This window comes from Herpailurus yagouaroundi, unplaced genomic scaffold (assembly GCF_014898765.1).
Source record: "Herpailurus yagouaroundi ecotype Mexico unplaced genomic scaffold, PumYag 180, whole genome shotgun sequence".
In the NCBI taxonomy this organism is placed as follows: domain Eukaryota; kingdom Metazoa; phylum Chordata; class Mammalia; order Carnivora; family Felidae; genus Herpailurus; species Herpailurus yagouaroundi.
The window spans coordinates 4,826,809-4,842,113 of record NW_024412411.1 but is presented as its reverse complement, the minus strand read 5'-3'; the positions used below and the strand labels follow the sequence as shown (position 1 = coordinate 4,842,113).

The window sequence follows — 15,305 nt, the reverse complement described above, 5'->3', positions numbered from 1 at the left end:
ATCCAATAAAACTTTATTTATGGACACGGAAATCTGAGTCTCGTATAATTTTCATGTGTCACAAAATATTCTTGTTTTCATTTGTTCCCCCAAACTGTGAAAATATAGAAAAACCATTCTTAGCTTGTGGGTTATATAAAAATAGGTGGCTGGTTGGATTGAGTTACATGAGTTACAATTTGCCAACCCTGGGCCTAGAGCAAGGCCCCTTGGAGCCAGACTGACTGGCTCTGCTGTGTGACCTTTGGCAAATGGCTAAACCTTTCTGTGCTTCAGATTTCTCATCTGTAGAATGGGGGTGATAATGATAATACGTGGGGAATGTCAAATGCTGCGGCTGCTTTGTTGTTCTTGCAAAGCAGCTTTTGGCCATTTTCAAAGGTTAAACACGGAGGGGCGCCTGGGTGGCTCAGTCGGTTAAGCATCCAACTCTTGATTTCAGCTTAGGTCATGATCTCTCATGGTTCATGAGATTGAGCCCTGCATCAGGCTCCACACTGTCCACACTGAGTATGGAGCCTGCTTGGGGTTCTCTCCCCGCCCCCTCTCTCTGCCCCTCCCCTGCTTGCACACTCTGTCTCCCAAAAATAAATAAACGTTGAAAAAAATTTTTTAAGAATAAAGGGTGAAATTTTTGGCTTGTGAGTTTGATCTCATAGGGCTGCTATAAGAGTTAATGCAGAATAAATGACTGACTTTGCCTCTCATGGGTCCTACGGGGGCCCTGAGGGCATCGGTGTGCCTGTCCTGTTCACATTGTCTCCAGGACCTAGGATAGGACCCGACACATAACATGTGGCTTCGAGTTTCTAGAGTCCCACAGATGGGGGGTTGCATCCTGACTCCTTGGGTAAATTATTTGGCTGCTCTGGGCCCCAGGACCCTCGTCGGTCAACGGAATGATAATGACAGTGGTGATAAGGATCAGATGATGTTTGACATCGGGGCGTGTGAGGGGCCCAGGCCGGCGGCCACTTGACCACATTTGGCCCTTGCTGGCCTCAAGAGGCCGAACCCCCCCCCCCCCCCACAGGTGTCTCCTGGGCGCCAGGCAGGGTCGGGCAGTTGCCCTGATGGCAGCAACTCGACCCACAGGCCACCATTCATTGTTCCACCCACCACGGGCAGAACTCCCTGAGCGGGCAGCCCCCCGAGCCCAAAGGAGCGAACACTTTGGGGGCACCAGAGCAGTTTCCCAGCTTGACCGCAGCCAGGTATCAGACTGCACGCCAGGCGCCGTCCCGTCCTTTCTCCGAGCCTCAGCTTGTCCAGTTATCAAATGGGTTTGGGACGTAGGCCCTGCCACCTGAGGGGCAAAGTGTTCACCCAGTGCCTGCTGTATTTCAAATAAAATACATTGGGGGACACGATTGAGAAAATAAAGCTGAGAACGGCTGAGGGAGGATGGGAAGGGGTTGCAGTTTGACAGGAGGTGGCCTGGGAAAGTCTGGTTGAGAAGAGAACATTTGAGCAAAGACCTGAGGAGAGGAGGGAGCCCCGTGGAGCTCTAAGGGAAAAGCAATCCCGGCACAGGAAGCAGCAGCAGGGACAGAGCAGGTGTGGCTGGGGGGGATCGGGTCGGGGGTGAGGGGCAGGAGACTGCCGGGGAGCCGGCAAGGGTGTGGGCCTTACCGCGGGGCCCTGTGCGGGACTGGCACCTTCTGCTGGGGCTGGGGCTGGCTGCCTGCACCTCCCCTGCCTCACACCCCTGTGCTTCCTCCTGCAGGACCGGCCAGGGGCCTCATGGGTGCCTGAGGGCCGGGCGCCAGGGCCGCACGCAAGAGCATGGTGAGACACCAGCCCCTGCAGTACTATGAGCCACAGCTGTGCCTCTCCTGCCTCACGGGCATCTACGGCTGCCGCTGGAAGCGCTACCAGAGATCCCACGATGACACCACACCGGTGAGCCAGGCTGGGATGGGGTCAGAGGACTAGGGAGCCCCAGGGCCTGGGGGAAGCGTCTCAGCTCCATCACTCTGCTGTGTGGCTCTGGACAGGTCAATGCCCCTCTGGGTTTCAGTGTCTCCTTCTATAAAATGGGCCCGTGGTCACTCCTAAATCTACGTGACCAGGTGGGAAAGGAAGTAGGCCACCCTGTCATAGATGAGGCTGGTGAGCTCTCCTCTGACACACGGGACCTGGGCTGCTCCTGAGGTCTTGGCAGAGAGGGACGCTCCAGGAGGGACACTCCAAGAGGAAGGGCTCACCCCAAGGTGAACAGAAGTTTTCAGCTTCCTGGCAGATCCAGACAGGCCGGCAAGCAGGTGAGTGGTTGGAGGGAAGGGTGAGGAGGTGGTGCCAGGCCCTCCTGGAGCTTGGGAGCTGGCAGGGCCATGGCCTGGCACCAGGACTCTGTCACCTGAGCCACAGGCCTGTCGGAGCTGGCAGCAGGTGCCCAGCCAGATAAAGAAAGCCTCCTTCAATGGCCGGCACCCCAGGCCAGACCCAGAGCCGAGCCACGCTTCCGTCCCTGGGTCTCTGTCAGCCCATGGATCTAGTTTCTTCTCTGAAGGAACCCAACTCCTTCAGGAGGGAAGAGAGGGAGGTCAAAGGAGTTTATCTAACAGGTTTGCTGCCCGGTAAATAGCTTTCCTCCTCTCTCCTGTTTGTCGGAACAAAGAAGCCAGCCTCCAAATTCAGCCAGCCTTGAAATAGGCCAAAGGTGTGGGTGGTCAGCTGAGGTCAGAGGCCAAGTATCACCAGGCTCTCTGGATGGGGAGGATGGGGAAGCCCGTCCACCATCCTGACCTCCTTCTCTGCCTGTGCTGGTGACCGACAGAGCACTAGCCTGAGTCAGGAGCCTGGGTTCATGACTCCCAAATGGTAAGAAGCAGGTGCCACATGGCCTGATGTATTGCCACTCCCAGCCCAGAGGAGGCCACATGCTAAGCTGAGGCAAGGAAGAGGGAGGGGCCTGCCCAAGGCCCCAGGGCAGGTCCCTGCAGTGCTGGGGTGGCAGCCTCAGTCTACCCTCGGCCCTGCCTGGGACAGCCTTTCCCTCTTACGTGTTTGTGGGATCTCCCCAACAGTGATGTGGGCCATGAGATCGGAAGTCAGGCAGGCTTAAGTCCAAAGAGCGCCCAGTTGTACCAAATTGCACAAAATTGTACCCGGTTGACTCCGGGCTTTCTCACCTGTGCAATAACATCCCCACTGAGGGAGCTGCCGGTGGCACTAATGGCACCAAGGGACGGGCACAGTGCTGGCTGTGACTAGTCGTTAAGTCATTCCCGACTCCAGGGCCTCGGCCTCTCCATCTGTGAAATGGAACAGGGGTTGGGTCAAGACTTGAGAATTCCTTTTCCACTGTGATCTGCTCTGAGCTGCGTTCTCCCCAGGGACTCGGGGCAGGCAGCAGGGCCTCCCCGTGTCGGGAAAGGCAGCAGCTTGGCAGGCAGCTGGCATCTGGGTGTCTGTGCCAGGAGCGGTGCTGAGCGCTGACACACGGCTACTCGTTCCTCCCAACGAGCCCTCGAGCTAGATGTCGCGGCCACCATTTCACATGGGGAAGCAGAAGCCAGGGATGCCAGTGAGGGGCAGAGTTGGGAGCTGGCCCCGGGCAGCGTAGGTCCAACAGCTCTGGGTGGGAAGACAGCGGAAGCTGAGGGAGGAGGATGGCTGGGCTCCCCAGCGGCAAGCCCCTTGGCTGTCAGAGTAGCCGCTGGAGGAAGGCGTGGCTCCCAGGACATCCCACACCCCTCAGTGCGCCCAGGGCAGGCCCATCCCAGGCTTCAGAGTCAGGAAGTGACCGGGCTTGGCTGTGACCAGCACGGGGCCCTGGGGTGGAGGAAGTGGTGAGCTGAGGCCAGTTCTGGACTGACTCAGAGCCCAAGTGGTGCCGGCTCCACAGATGCCAAGATCTGGGGTGCCAGGTATGGCACAAAGGCAGTAGGGGCTGCAGGGGCCACAAGCCAGCTTGGCCTGGAGAGGGTTTTGCCACAGCTCTGGGTGTCAGAGCCTCCGGGCCTCCACAGGAAGGGCTGAGCTCACCTCAGGCGACCCAGGAACCACGGAGACTCCCCCTTCCCTGTCACTCACCTCATTCCGCTTCCCCGCCCACTTCCCCGGGTTCCAGCCTCAGCCTGCTCACCCTTTTTCTCTCTTTCCCCCTTGTTCTTTCTCCCCAGTCCCTCCTTAGATGGCTGGGTGAGGACCGAGGGCGAGGCCTGTGATGTCCCCGGGGGGGGCTGGGCCCTCTAGCCTGACACAGTGAGGGGAGTAGTGATGGCATCAGAGCTGGTGGAGCAAACTCCCTAAGTTTTGCTGAATGAACAGGCCCTGGGGTGAGCTCTGGAAGCACAGGTTGGGGGGAAAGAGCACTGTCAGGGCCTCCAAAAGGCGTGGGGGCTCCAACTTTGGGCCTGTGCCTCTTCTCATCCCCAACTTCCCCTCAGACTTTGGGGGCCCCACTCTGCCCAGGTGCTGCCGCCCCTCAAGTCCCCTTGGGGGAGCCTCCCCCGGCCTTTCCCAACTCAGACAAGCCCTGGCTCAAGTTCTTCTGTGAAGCCAGACCTCTCTGGTCCTCATCTGTGAAATGGGGTGACAGACTGGGGGTGAGTCGCAGAAGCATTTCACTCATGATCTTGCTCAGCCTGGGAAATAAAGCATGAGAGTAACAGTTAACATTTATTGGATACCTATTGTATGCTGGGATCCCAGAGCTTACCTGCATTGCCCTGTTGATTTGTTAGGTCGCCCCTGTGGGGCAGTTAACTGTCATGCTGATGGAGAACTCAAGGCTTAAAGCCGCATCACACATCACACTGGAGAGAGTCCACGGTAGATTTGCAACAGGAGCCTCAGGAAGAGGAGGGGGGTGGGGGGCGGGGGGGGGGCACGCATGGTTGGAGTAGGAGATTAAATGAAAACGTGCAAGAAGGGGAAGAAAGCAGGGCCTGGAGGATCACTTGGGAAGTTGCCTGGGGAGGAGGAAGAAGATCGTGAGACCAGGAGTGTGCGGGGCAAGAATGGGAGTGGCTTGAATGCCAGACCTGGAGCCTTCCGTGGCTCTGGGATCAAGAGCTGGCCCTGCAGTACAGGAGTGGATCCTGGGGAGCCGGGAGGAGCCCCCTCCTCTGGGTCCCAGCTGGCAGCCTCCTTCCTGCCCCACCAGCCTATCCTTCCTGTCCCCCCAGCCTGACGCATTCCCACCTCCTCCGATCCTTTTGCTCGTACTGTCCCCCACCCCCAGGACACACACTGGACAAATAAGGAAGCAGGAAACTGAGGACCGGAGAGGTGAAATGACCTATTCTGCCCCCAGCCCCTAGGGAGTGGAGGAGCCTGGCAGCAGGAGGCCGGCTCACTCGACAGCTAGGAAGGGGAAGTGAACCTTTTTATAACTGGGGATAATTAATTGGTTGTTGTCTGTGACTCATTACTCTAATGCCGCCAATTAAGGACTTGCTAGGACAGAAGACAGTTCTCAGGCTGTCCCCCAGGGCCCCCCTGAAGACTGTGTGTCTGTGGGAGGCAGCATAGTGTCAAAACCAGCTTCTCTGTAGCAAGAGGCATATAGGTCAGACACCTGAAGGAACTTCCCAGCCCAAGACAGACAGCGACTGTCACCTCTCTCGTGTTTCTATAGCACATTTGCCTTTTGAGGGCTGTTTTTTAAAAAGCTCATTTGGCCCCTCTGTCTCACAGAGGAGGCTCCAGGAAGAATGAGTGGTTTATTCAAGCCACGGGGGTTGAAGGCACAGCCTACATTGCCCCCTGCTTGCATCCCCAGTCCAGACTGTTCCACACCCACAGTCTTGTCTGGGATGCACTAATTACTTATTTAATCAACACACCCGTCCGTCCCGATACTTGCTCTGGGCCCTGGGGTCAGGGAGGGGTACCTGACCCGGCTCCCCCCCTCCCTTGAAGGGCTCCCAGGCTGGTGGGGGAGCATACAAGATCCAACATACCCAGGCCACCCAGGATGATCCCTGCTGAGGCCCAGGAAAACCCCAGGCAGGAGAGCTGGCCTGACCTGATGTCTGGGAGTTAGTCCTGTCTCGCCGGCTGGGGAAGTGTTCAAGGCACGGGGAGCCATGCGGACCAGAGCTTCCTTGTGTACTGGAGTTTCTTGTGTTTGGGAACCGAAAGCAATCTGGCCTCAATGTGGCTCCGCGTGAGGAGGGAAGGTGGTGGCCACATGGCCTGGGCCTGAGGCTGTGCCAGGGAGCCTGTTCCCCCTCCTGGGTGGAGGCAGCCCAGTCAGATTCAGGCTGTGCGAGGACCAGTTTGGTTAAATTGTGGAGGATGCGCCGAGGGGCCTGGGGTGGAGGTGGGGAGAGCAGGGAACTAGAGAGAGAGAGAGAGGTGGAGGCCGCTTTGCATACCCCAGGGAGGGGTATGCCGTTCCGTGCAAAGGGAGGAATTCTAGAGACACTTGGAAGCTATAATCAACAGACTGGCTGTGGAAGAGATTGAGGGAGTCCTTTATGATGCCTCCCACCATCCCCTGATTTCTAGCCTAGCCGGATGAGGCCATTCCAGGGATGGAAATGGTGCTGTGTCCAGGGGCAGGTGGGAGGGGAGAGTGGTCTCTGTAGAGTCCAGGAAGAGCACAGTGCAGGTGGGACACAGACAGCTAAGTCTCTCTTCCCCCAAGACCTACTTCCTACGACAGGAGCCCCTGCAGCCATACAAGAAGACCCCACTGGGGGATGTTCATCAGACCTCCACCCCCCACCCCTTACCCCTCCCAGGGGAACCTCACCCCTTCATAGCATCCTGCTTTTGCTCAGGCTGTCCCCTCACTTGGAATGTCCCTTCTCTCTTTTACATCTCAAGGCTCGTCACGAACGCCTACCCTTCTAAGAATTACCCCCCTCGAACAAAAAGAGAATCAGGCCTCCCTCCCTCGGGCTCCCACAACACCTCAGGCCTGGGCTGCCCCTTCGGACTGTGACTTTCTGTGTTTCCCAAGGGACTCAGTGTTGTGAGAGTGGAGCCTGGGCCTCGGAGGAGGGGCCTGGGCCAGGCTGGGAGGATGGTTGAGGCAGGGCCCTGAAGAATGGTGAGCAAGCCAGTTAGGGGCTGTGCCTGCCACCCTGCTGACTGGGCCTGGAGAGGCAGGACCGCTGACGAGTTCTCAGATATTGGGTGTCTGGAGAGGGCCAGCATACACGTATGGACAGGTGCATGCTGTCTTCCGGTGCCCCCAGCTGTGGTTGGCAGATGAGGGCGCTGACTTCGCAGGGCCTCCCAGGCCACGCTCGGAGCCAGATTGGGCTCTGCCGGTGGGCAGGAGCCCAGGGGTGGAGAGTGTCCCAGCTGGTTCCCCACATCCCTGTCCTGTCGCCACCAAGTGGGCCTTGACAGGGGAGTGGATCCCACCTGGGAGTCAAGCTGGGCTCCCTGGATGAAGCAGCCTTTGCCCTGGGCTTCAGGGTGTGATTGGAGTCAGCCAGAAGTGCTTGGGTATTCCCTGCCAGGGAGCTGTGGCCTGAACTCTGCCCTGTCTACATCGTGACTTAGTGTGCGACCCTCAGGCAAGGCCAGACCTTCTCTGGGCCTCAGCTTGCTTACGGGTTAGATGGAGGTTCAGATTCACGCCGCAAGGGCCAGTTAGACAACGGGTACCAATGCACATCGCGTGTGGTGCAAGAGAGACTGCCGTCCCAACCCTGGGGAAAGTGTGTTCTCCCTATAAACTTTCAAAGGGGTGGCTGTTCCCTTCTCCAGCACTTTGGCTGAAAGGGGCCCAGCAGGTCAGAGGGGCGCCCTCTGATCCCCAGTTTTCCCACTCCTAAAATGGGGATAAGACCCCATGTTATCCTTTAAGCCTTGCAGGGCTGACAGGACGATAAGAAAACGGGAGATGATGTTATTGCATCCATGAGAGACAGAGGAGAGTCTGGCAGAGCGCTGGTTTGTTGCGGTACAAACAGCTGAGGACTTATCGCTGCAAAAAAGCCAGGCCATCTCTGGCCTTCAGGAACCCTGTACTCCACCGAGCTCCTCCTTGAATGGTGCCGAGGGTGCCTGGCCCTCCCTGGGAAGCGGCTAACGCTCCGTGACTGCCTTGAGTGTCTGCTTAGGGAGCCTGGGTGGGACAGGAGATGGAGCATCAGCAGTGCAGCCACCCACCACCCTGTGGCCTTGGCAGGGCCCTCTGAGGGCCTGGGATGATCCCTCCTGAGCCCCCCGTCCCCCCCCCCCCCCGCCAGCTCCTCTGCTCCTGTCTCCCCATGGGCTGATGCAACCCCTAGGGTGGGTGGGGAGAGGCGGGGTGTTCCAGGCTGGGCTTGGTTTAATTCTACTACCTAATGAGCTGCTCTGAGTGCACCCCAGCAGAAGCAAGGGCAGACAGAGGCCTAATTGCCCAGCTCTCTGTAGCCCAGAAAAATAAATCCGGCCTCTTAGGCTGTCAGGAGCTGGCTGGGGGTGGGGACTCTAATCCCTTTCCCTGCTTGGCCCTAATGCTGTAATACATCTCAAACCTCCCCGGGCCACCCCCTCCCCCAAATCTCCTGGGTCAGGGCCAAAGTAATCCTGCCAGGGCCTGCCTGCCTCTCCCCTCCCAGAGCTCCCCACACCCTTCCCAGCTGACATTTCCCAGACTTTTTCCGGTGCATCAGTCCCCCCATTTGGCATGTGGCAAGGGTGAAAACAGGCTGATGAGTGGAGGAGGAGCTGGCATGCCCGAGATCCAGCCTGCAGGAGGGCAGACTGGCCCTCTGTGGGTAGGCACCCCTCAAGCTCTCCAGTCTTTGCAGGGCTGTGTGGTGCTGAGGGCACAGCTGAACTCTGCAAACTTTTTTTTTTTTTTAATGTTTATTTATTTTTGAGAAAGAAAGAGCAAGAGTGTGAGCAGGGGAGGGGCAGAGAGAGAGGGAGACACAGAATCCAAAGCAGGCTCCAGGCTCTGAGCTGTCAGCACAGAGCCCAGCGTGGGACTCAGACCCACAAACTGTGAAATCATGACCTGAGCCCAAGTCAGACAGACGCTCAACCGACTCAGCCACCCAGGTGCCCCACTGGACTCTAGGACCTTAAAGCAGAGTGGGGACCCCAGGGGTGGCACAGGGAGCAGGGCTCAGCCCTGTGGAAGGAGCCGTGCCCAGCAGCACCCACACACGGGGAAAGGGCTGCCGTGGAGCAGACTAGAAAGCCTAGAAGCAGTGCGCACGCATGTGAGGATATTCTGTGTGGTGAACGAACGTGGAAATGACGGCAGATTTCACAAACCGTGTAGAGACAGCTGAAGTATCCATTTGGTGGAAATAAAATTAGATCTCTGCCTCTTACCTCAAACCAAAATAAATTCCAGATGGATTAAAATGTATTTTTTTTCTATCTTTAAATTCCTTTTCTCTATTGAGGAAGTGCATATTTGTTGAGAAAATTCAAACAACTTGGAAAGATGTAAAGTAGATGGAATTCTAATCTTAACGCTTGAGAGAAATGGCTTTCCAACCTCTATCCGTGCACGTATATATACATCCGTGTGGAGCGGTAGACAGATGAATATAGAGAGCTGGGAGGATTACAGGTTTGAATGTAAACCGCAAAGCCAAGAAATTACCACTATAAAATGTGAATCAAATATATACTCTTGGGCTACCTGTCTTAAACATGGTTCCAAAGGCAAAAACCTATACAGGAAAAGAAGGGTAGATTAGACTACGTGAAAATTTAAATTTTTATGCAGAAAGCATAATAAACCAAATTAAAGTAAAACGGTGAAATAAGAAAAAATACACAATAGGAGCGCCTGGGTGGCTCAGTTGGTTAAGCATCTGACTTCGGCTCAGCGCATGATCTCACGGCTCATGAGTTCGAGCCCCACATCAGGCTCTGTGCTGACAGTGTGGACCCTGCTTTGGATCCTCTGTCTCCCTCTTTCTCTGCCCACGCCTCCCGCCACCCCACCCACTGCCGCCTGAAAAAAAAAAAAAAAAGACATTGAAAAAAAGAAAAAGGGGCGCCTGGGTGGCTCAGCCGGTTAAACATCCAGCTTCAGTTCAGGTCATGATCTCACAGTTCATTAGTTCGAGCCTTGTGTCAGGCTCTGTGCTGACAGCTCAGAGCTTGGAGCCTGCTTCGGATTCTGTGTCTCTCTGCCCCTCCCCAGCTCATGCTCTGTCTGTCTCTTTCTCTCTCTCAAAAATAAGTAAATATTAAAAAATTAAAAAAAGAAAAAATATACAGCACATATGAAGGTTAATACTCCTACATAGAGCTGTTATATGCCCATAGCAAAGGAAGCCAGTTCTCCCAAACAAAAGCTGCTGAGCTCTGTGCCTTTATACCTTCTGCTCTCTCCCTCTGCCCCAGTCCAGGCTCCCTAACCTGTCATCCCAGCAGTCCCATTCCTTCCAGCTTTGCTGCATGCATCCCCTCCTCCGGGAAGCCCTCCAGACCATCTCTCCTCCCGTAACTGGCCGTAGGATGGGAATTGCCTGCTGGCTTCTCAGTCACCTGTGGGGGTTGCTCAGAGGGGAATCCAGGCCTCATTCATCTCCCTGTGCAGGGCACAGCACATATATCTAGGATGACTGGAAGAGAGAGGTGGCAAGGGTGTGGAGGGGAGGTGCTGGGATTTGCTTTGGTATGGGGTGTGAGGTAGGGGTATAATTTTTTACCAATAGATGTCCCCACTCCATCTGTCGAATTCTGTATCCTTTCTGTACTAATTTACTATCTATTAATCTTGTGTCCTTGCTTCCAGGCTCTTCCCCTTCTTTCGGTCTGTTTCTCCATCTCTGAATTGGATCTGTAGAGGATGAGGCAAGATGATCTCTGAACTCTTGTCTAAGTCTGAAATTCCAGGGTTCCTGGCCTGGCACTGCCTATGACTCACTGTGTGACCTTGGGCCAGGCCTGGCCCCTCTGAGCCAATTTCCTCCTTGGTCAGACAAGGACAATTACATGTCTTGCTCATTGTTGCTCTGGGACAGTTGGAGATGCTGAAGGCACCCAGACCTGGGTGTGAATTCTGGCTCCACTATTACATTTGCCCTTTGTGGCCTTGGGCAAGCCACTTCCCCTGGCTGACCTCTGCTTTCCTCCAACTATACCACCTGCTTTGCAGAGCTGCGGGGAGGACGAGAGGAGTTGGGGCATGTGGAGGACTCCTAGGGGCACCTCGCCCCAACTCTGTGAAGAGCCCACGCAGGGCTGTGTCCTCCACAGCCAGCGACGCGGGGCTGGGAGGGGGCACGGGACAGGTGCTATGCCAGGGTCTCCTTCCTTCATCTGTGCCAGCTCCTAGGACAGCAGCCTCCAGAGCTGGCCTGCCCTCTGCGTCCCACCAACGGTGACACCCACCCTGGGCTGGGAGCAGGTGAGCTGCTGGCTGTCCTCAGCAGCCGGAAGAAATTGGGTGTAGGGCAGGGGGCGGGGGGAACGTCTTGATCACTGTCTTCACATAATTAAAGGGCTGTCAGATGCGAAACGATAATTATAGGAACCATCGTGGATTTGGCGACTTACAAAAGCTTACATCTATATCTGGCAGCCCTCCCGTGAGGTAGAGGTGATGTCACCCCCGTGAATGGAGGAGGAAGCTGAGGCTTGGTCCTGAGCGGCCCATGGCATGCGGCTACTGGGGAGGAGGGCTGAGAATTAAGATCCAACTCTTGTTTACACCCCCCGCAGTGCCCTGGTCCTGTGACCCCCAGAATTTCTTGCCCTTTTACTGGACTTGTTGTGTGTAGAATCCGAGAACCAGCTTCAGGGTGGCGGCCGAGGATGTCAGTGGCGCCTGAGGGAGGGACGGAGGGACTCACTATAGGTCCTGCTGGTCTCTGCAGCATGCCGACCTGCTGGCCCCATTTTACAGAGCAGGAAGCTGGTGCCCGAGAGGATAAATAAATGTCTCCCCCAAGGTCACCCATTTAGTAGGAGGCGGCCAGTCTTGGGTTCAAAGCCAGTGTTGCTGGGCTCCCAAACGCAGCCTGCCTCTATCCGGCTGCTGTCTTAGAAGGAAGAGGCAGGCAGCACCAGAGGGAGAGCGCCCGTCCCTGCAGCTAAGGAGCCGAAGCAGGGTGGGCTCCTCCCCTGGGGGCTGCAGAGGCAGGGACTGGCAGGGAACAGGAGTCTAGCGAAACAGCGCTGTCCCCGCCATCCTGTGAATCTGAAGTCTGTGGCCGTGTCAAGGACGGATGGCTCCTGCTGCCTATGCGGAATTCAGGCTCCGGGGTCCGTTTGGGGGTCCAGGGCAGGGTACCCAGGAGGGGAAGCGGTGTCTGCGTGCATCCTGGCCCGGGGTGGAGGTGTGGGGTGGGCCGGGCCCCCAGGCGAGTGGTACAACACGCTGTCACAGCCGGGCCTGTGCGGGCGTTTCCTGCGGAGGGCTGGCTTTGTGCGGCAGCCAGGCTTGGCGACTGTGCGAGCCCCCGCTGCTCATAAGCTCTTTCAGCACGTTTTTCTCTGAATGCAGAAGGCTCTGGGGTGGGCGGGACGGAGACGAAGAGGGACCGGAGACGACTCCACGACCACAGGAGGCGGTGAGGAGGAGCGGTGGCGTCTGGGAAATTGGCACAGTGTCGCCTGGCGCGGGATGGAGGGACCCGTCTTCTGGAGGGTGGGGACAAGAACAGGAGGAGATGAGGCAGGGGGCGCGGGGCTGAATGCCCTGGCCTCTGGGGCTGGGTCTCCCCGCCTCTCCATCACCCCCAGCTCCCGGCAGAGGGATGGAGCGGCCCCCGCAGCTCGCGGCCGGGCCTGTGCCCCTCCCCAGCTGCTCTCAGCCTCTCCCTGTGCCTGCTGCTGCCCAGCCAGCTCAGGAGCTCCCTGACCCTTGTCCCGCTCAGGTGGCTACAAGGCTCTGAACGGAAGGAGGCTGGGTATCACAGGAGCTCCTTCTCCTGGTCCCTCAGCCAGAGGATACGTCTGGGTTGGATGATGGCCCCGTCCACTGGGGGACCTGAAGCCTCCCCGCGTCACAGTCAGGTTCACGCCTTCACACCATGTCTGAGCATCATCTTGCGCTCTGCAGGATGTGAGCCCAGGGTATGCGGACGTATCTCAGCCATCCCTGCCCTGAAGGAGTCCACAGCCCAGGGAACCGTCCCTTATTATGTGCCTACTGTATGCCACTTGATACATATCACCTCATTTAATAGCAATCCTCCAAGGTAGGGGGTTATTCTCCCTGTTTTACAGGCGAGGAAACTGAGGCTCAGAGGAGTTAACTTGCCCAAGAGGCAGAGGCCGGTCCATCTGCCTCCTGAGCCCAGGTGATTTTCATCTCCACATTTCAGAATGTGATTGAGGGTCAAATTGGCGGGCACCACGACTCTGTGCAGAAGTACTCAGGGAAAGGAGGGCTTCAAGGCCTGGAGGGATGCGGGTGTTTCCTGAAGGAGAAGGAGGTTTGGCCTGGGGTAGAGCCCCGAGAGAGAGGAGCGAGAATCGCAGGGGGCCAGGCTGGGCCTGGGACTACCATCCTGGGTCCCAGACGGCAAGGGCGGGTTTTGGGGAGAACTGCGCAGGGCTGGCTCTCATGGGGGCGTCTGTCAGGATACCGAGTTCAATCCCACATCTATCCTCCCCCACTTGGTGACCTCGGGTATGTTCCTCAACCTCTGACTCCCCCCTATGCATCCATACTGAGCCTTTGTGCAAATGAGCAAAAGTCTCCCCTTCTCCAGGACTCATGCCCAGCATGTACTGGAAAACAATCATGGCAAATATGTGTACTGATGGTAACCATGACGTGAGTGCCACTTCTTAGTGATGAGGTCCACAGCTCGCTCAGCTGAGTGTGCTGGCCCTTCTCTGAGGCTTGGGGGTTTTCCTCATTTGCTCTCGGATGGAGATAAAACCCCACAAAGAGAGAGTCCCAGGCCCTGGGCGGACTGAGAGGTGATGGAGGGCCGGTGGGTCCACCGTCCCTCCCAGCTGGCAGTGACCTCAGCGCCCGTACCGCCTGGGAGCAGGCCCAGGCCTTTCTCCTGTAGTGGCCCTGACAAGGACCCTTAATGCCATTTGCAGCCTTTTTGTTGATGGAGCCACATCCTCTGCCAGTTCCTGGCCTGTCCCTCCCCTTTCTTCCAGCCCCCCCATCCAGGTTTTTCCTCTGATTGTTCTTACAGTGACCTGCCGCTTCCCTGCTGGGGTCGGGTCTCTTCATCCCCGTCTACAGGCTCCCTGTGGCCATGGGGCCACCAGCTTCTAGCTCCCAGGATTTTCATCTCCAGGTGGCCCCCGACCCCAGCTCATGCCAGTTCTGATGGTGGGGTTCCTTATTCCTTAATGCCACGGCCTTGCCCCCGTATCTGCTGTGCCCTCAGTGTCTCATCCACCTGCCGGCTCTAATCTTACCTGGTGTCCAGGGCTGGGGCAGGGGAGCCCCTCATTCTCACCCAGTCTTTCCTGCCCCACCCTCAGGATCTGGTCAAGTGGGGACAGTGGCCCTTAGTGCACAGGGCCCGTCTGCTGTGGGTCCCCCAACGCCTGTGGTATTCCCAGCAAACCTGTCAGAATTGCCCCTCGGTTATGCATCATAACTCACCGTAGGACATCCCCCAGCACGTGTAGCAGCTTTTCTAACCTGCCACTGTCCCTACAGCTAGCCCCCTGGTCCCACCAGCTATTGAATTCCAGGCTGCTTGCCTGGGACAGGACCCATCATAGGCTGAGGCTCACCCCTCACCCAGGCCCCTCTCAGAACCCTGTCTAGTGGCCAGAGGTGCAGCAGCTTGCCCCTGCCGAAGTGGAGGGATCTCTGTGGACAGATGGCCATTCACTGCTGCCAGCCGAGGGTCCGCAGAAGACCGTGGGCCCCTCTGCGGGGGCGGGATGGTAAGCCCCCGGTGAAATGTCTCCTGGGTGGGCATCTTCGTGGCAGAGTAAGAGAAAGCGTCTTTTCTCACCTATCATTATCAAATTCTTCTTAAGTTCCCACCCCACCCCGGGAATAGGAAGATCACCTAGATCTCGAAGGTGCTTACAGTATAACAGAGGTAACTGACATATAAAGACAATTCTAGAACTACAGGGTCTATGCTGGAACAGACATGGGGTCAGGGCTATGGAAGCTCTGTGGACGGGAGATTGACCTGATGGGAGAGGGAAGGCCTCAGGGAGGAGGAGCGCCGCCCCATGAACCAGAGAGGGGTTGCCTTCTAAATGGAGGGTATGGCTTGTGCAGAGGTACGGGGCTTGAAGAAGCCTGTTGAGGGTCTGTGGGCAGTTCAGAGCGTGGCCTGTAAAGTGCCTGTGTGAAGGCAGAGGTGAGGGCTGAAGCCAGTGATATTCTCAGGCTGGGGCATGACATGACCAGAGAAGGATCAGGCTTCGAGGACCTATGTTTAAGCTGGTCTGGAAGCAGCCAGCTATGCTCTACAGGAAGTAGGGGCGAA

At 56.9% G+C, this 15,305-nt stretch overlaps 1 protein-coding gene across 9 annotated transcripts in view; it reads left to right on the top strand.

The window, feature by feature from the left end:
* Nucleotides 1–15,305, top strand: part of GDPD5 (glycerophosphodiester phosphodiesterase domain containing 5) — an 87,888-nt gene that overhangs the window by 43,235 nt on the left and 29,348 nt on the right. For 8 of the 9 annotated variants that reach the window (XM_040489380.1, XM_040489381.1, XM_040489383.1 and 5 more), the window contains one exon: nucleotides 1,727–1,902. In XM_040489380.1, the coding sequence (XP_040345314.1) occupies nucleotides 1,786–1,902 (117 nt within the window). In that variant the 5' untranslated portion in view covers nucleotides 1,727–1,785. Of the gene's footprint in view, nucleotides 1–1,726; nucleotides 1,903–14,309; nucleotides 14,746–15,305 lie in introns of those variants that run through there. The other variant, XM_040489384.1, reaches the window with a different exon arrangement.